The 2,338-nt window shown below is 35.2% G+C and overlaps 1 protein-coding gene across 1 annotated transcript; it reads left to right on the top strand.

Moving 5' to 3' along the window:
* Nucleotides 1–5: 5 nt before the first annotated feature.
* On the top strand, nucleotides 6–1,874 carry LOC107758449 (low choriolytic enzyme-like; the record flags this gene model as incomplete). Its single annotated transcript, XM_016576181.1, has 6 exons — nucleotides 6–144; nucleotides 224–341; nucleotides 457–635; nucleotides 796–877; nucleotides 1,010–1,131; nucleotides 1,641–1,874. Coding segments are annotated over 6 exons (645 nt in total), but the record flags the coding sequence as incomplete, so codon positions are not given.
* Nucleotides 1,875–2,338: the final 464 nt, after the last annotated feature.

Here is a 2,338-nt window from a genome sequence, read left to right on the forward strand (position 1 = left end):
TGGATGGGCCCTTGATCACGTTTGGAGACATCGCCGTACCTACAGGGCTCCAGAATGCAGATCCGTGCACAGCTCGTGGATGCAAATGGAAGAGAAACAGAAATGGATTAGTCTATGTGCCCTACGTGATTGCCAACCAGTACTGTAAGTGACAACGATCACTACTTTTGATTTGATCTCATTTGTGTCACATGTTCTGTTTAAGAGTTTACTCCTGCTACAGCTCCAGATGAAATACAAGTGATTAAACGAGGCTTACAGTCCTTTACGGAGGTTTCCTGCATTCGATTCGTACCACATGAAGGGCAGAGGCACTTTCTCCACATACAATCTGATTCTGGGTAAATCTCTGGATTTAGGGCTTCTTTTTGTCCCATTTCTGTTTATATAGTAAATGTGCTTTCCCAAAACATAAATATACAACCTGATTGCTGATGTGTTATGTGTGATCCACAGTTGCTATTCATATTTGGGGCGCCAAGGTGGAGGACAGGTTGTTTCACTCCAGCGTCCTGGGTGTGTCCATCACTATATTGTTCAGCACGAGCTCCTTCATGCTCTCGGGTTCCATCATGAACAGAACCGCAGTGACCGTGACAAGCACATCAAAATCCTTTTTGAGAACATCATACCTCGTATGTTTCTTTAGAAAAAAACAAAGAATAAGAAAACAAAAATGCATAATACATGGCATGTTACATTTAGTCACAATAATTGCAGTCTAGATTGAATTTCACTGTGTATTTACCTGGTTTACATTTATAGTCTTTAATACTTTTATGTGCACTGTAACAGAACAGGAGCACAATTTCATGAAAAGAAAAACCAATAATCTGGCAACCCCCTATGACTACAACTCTGTGATGCACTATTCAAGGTAAGTGTTCTTGTAGTTCAGTGCAAATTTGATCTATCTATCTATCTATCTATCTATCTATCTATCATCTATTTATTTATAAAAACTTAATCATCAGTGCTTAATGTTGCTTCTTTATGTGTGTGGTTTTAGGTATGCTTTCTCCAGGAACAATGAGCCAACTATGGTTCCCATTCCTGATAGCAACGCTGTGATTGGTGAAGCTAGAAATATGAGCCCCAATGACATCCTGCGGATTAACAGACTGTACTGTGGTATGTTAAGCCTTTACTATCATTTGAATTAAAACAGCTTTTGTGATTCTCTGCTGAAAACACCACCTTAGACCACCATGAATTTACATGCTGTTCACTAGCAATACTTACCTGGGGCCAGTTGCATAAACTTAGCCTCTATGTTAAGACAGAGACTTAAGTATGAATTTGACCAACTAGCTGTTAGCCAAGGAGTAATCAGTCTTATTTTTGGATTCAACTTAGACTAATCTATGCTTTTATGTAACTGAACTAAATATATATATATATATATGACCAGTTTTAAATAATAAAAAAAATAAAATTAGATGACTAACTTGTAAGACTAGTCTAAAACTTTTATGCAACTGGACCCTGTCTACCAGAATGGTTTTGTTTTTTTAATCTTGCAGGCTAAATTAGTAAAACAGGCTGGTGGTCTTCACAGTGAAATTTATAATTATTGTAACTCTCGTCATAACAAAATCATGTCTTTCTTTTCATGTTAATTGCTATTTTTTCTCTCTCAGGTTGAAGTGCTGCCAGGCTGTATGAAGGATGTGTTTGATGACAGTGTTCATCTTCTTTTTTAGCATTTTTTAAAGTTTCCTTTTTCACACCACAGTTTCAAATGATTTTACTTAATCTATCTTTTAAAATTCAGAGACCTTTAAAAATCATTTTACAATGTTCCAGTATCAAAAGTTTGTAACAAATCAAAAGCTGCAAATAGTGTGAACTCAAAATGCTCTTTAAAACAAGATATTGCTTTAAAAAAATAAAAATTAAAAATAACTCTCCTACGATTGATGGCTTCTGTGACAGAATTGTTGTTTATTAACCAACTTATGTTTATAACAGATTTTCTCTTTCTCTTTTTTGGCTTTTGGTAATCCTTTTGCAGTAGTGGTGAATGCAATCAACATTAGTGTGTCCTTGTCTTGATATTAATATCAGTAGTTCATTCATAAGTAAGAACCAAGCACTACATCCATAGTACTGTATGTACAGTACATCAGTAAAATTACTGATACAATAACTATAATATGTTCTCAATGCAAAGAGCAATACCACATTCTCCAAAAAAATAGCAGCAGCATCTTTATATGACATAAAAAACCTACATAAATGAAACTTTCAGCAATATACATGATTATCTAATTATTATCTGGTAAATTCACACAGCCTTCTATGATCTATATTCTCATTCATTCACTGGTCACACTAA

The sequence above is a fragment of the Sinocyclocheilus rhinocerous genome, unplaced genomic scaffold, assembly GCF_001515625.1.
Source record: "Sinocyclocheilus rhinocerous isolate Xijiao unplaced genomic scaffold, SAMN03320098_v1.1 scaffold1255, whole genome shotgun sequence".
Lineage (NCBI taxonomy): Eukaryota > Metazoa > Chordata > Actinopteri > Cypriniformes > Cyprinidae > Sinocyclocheilus > Sinocyclocheilus rhinocerous.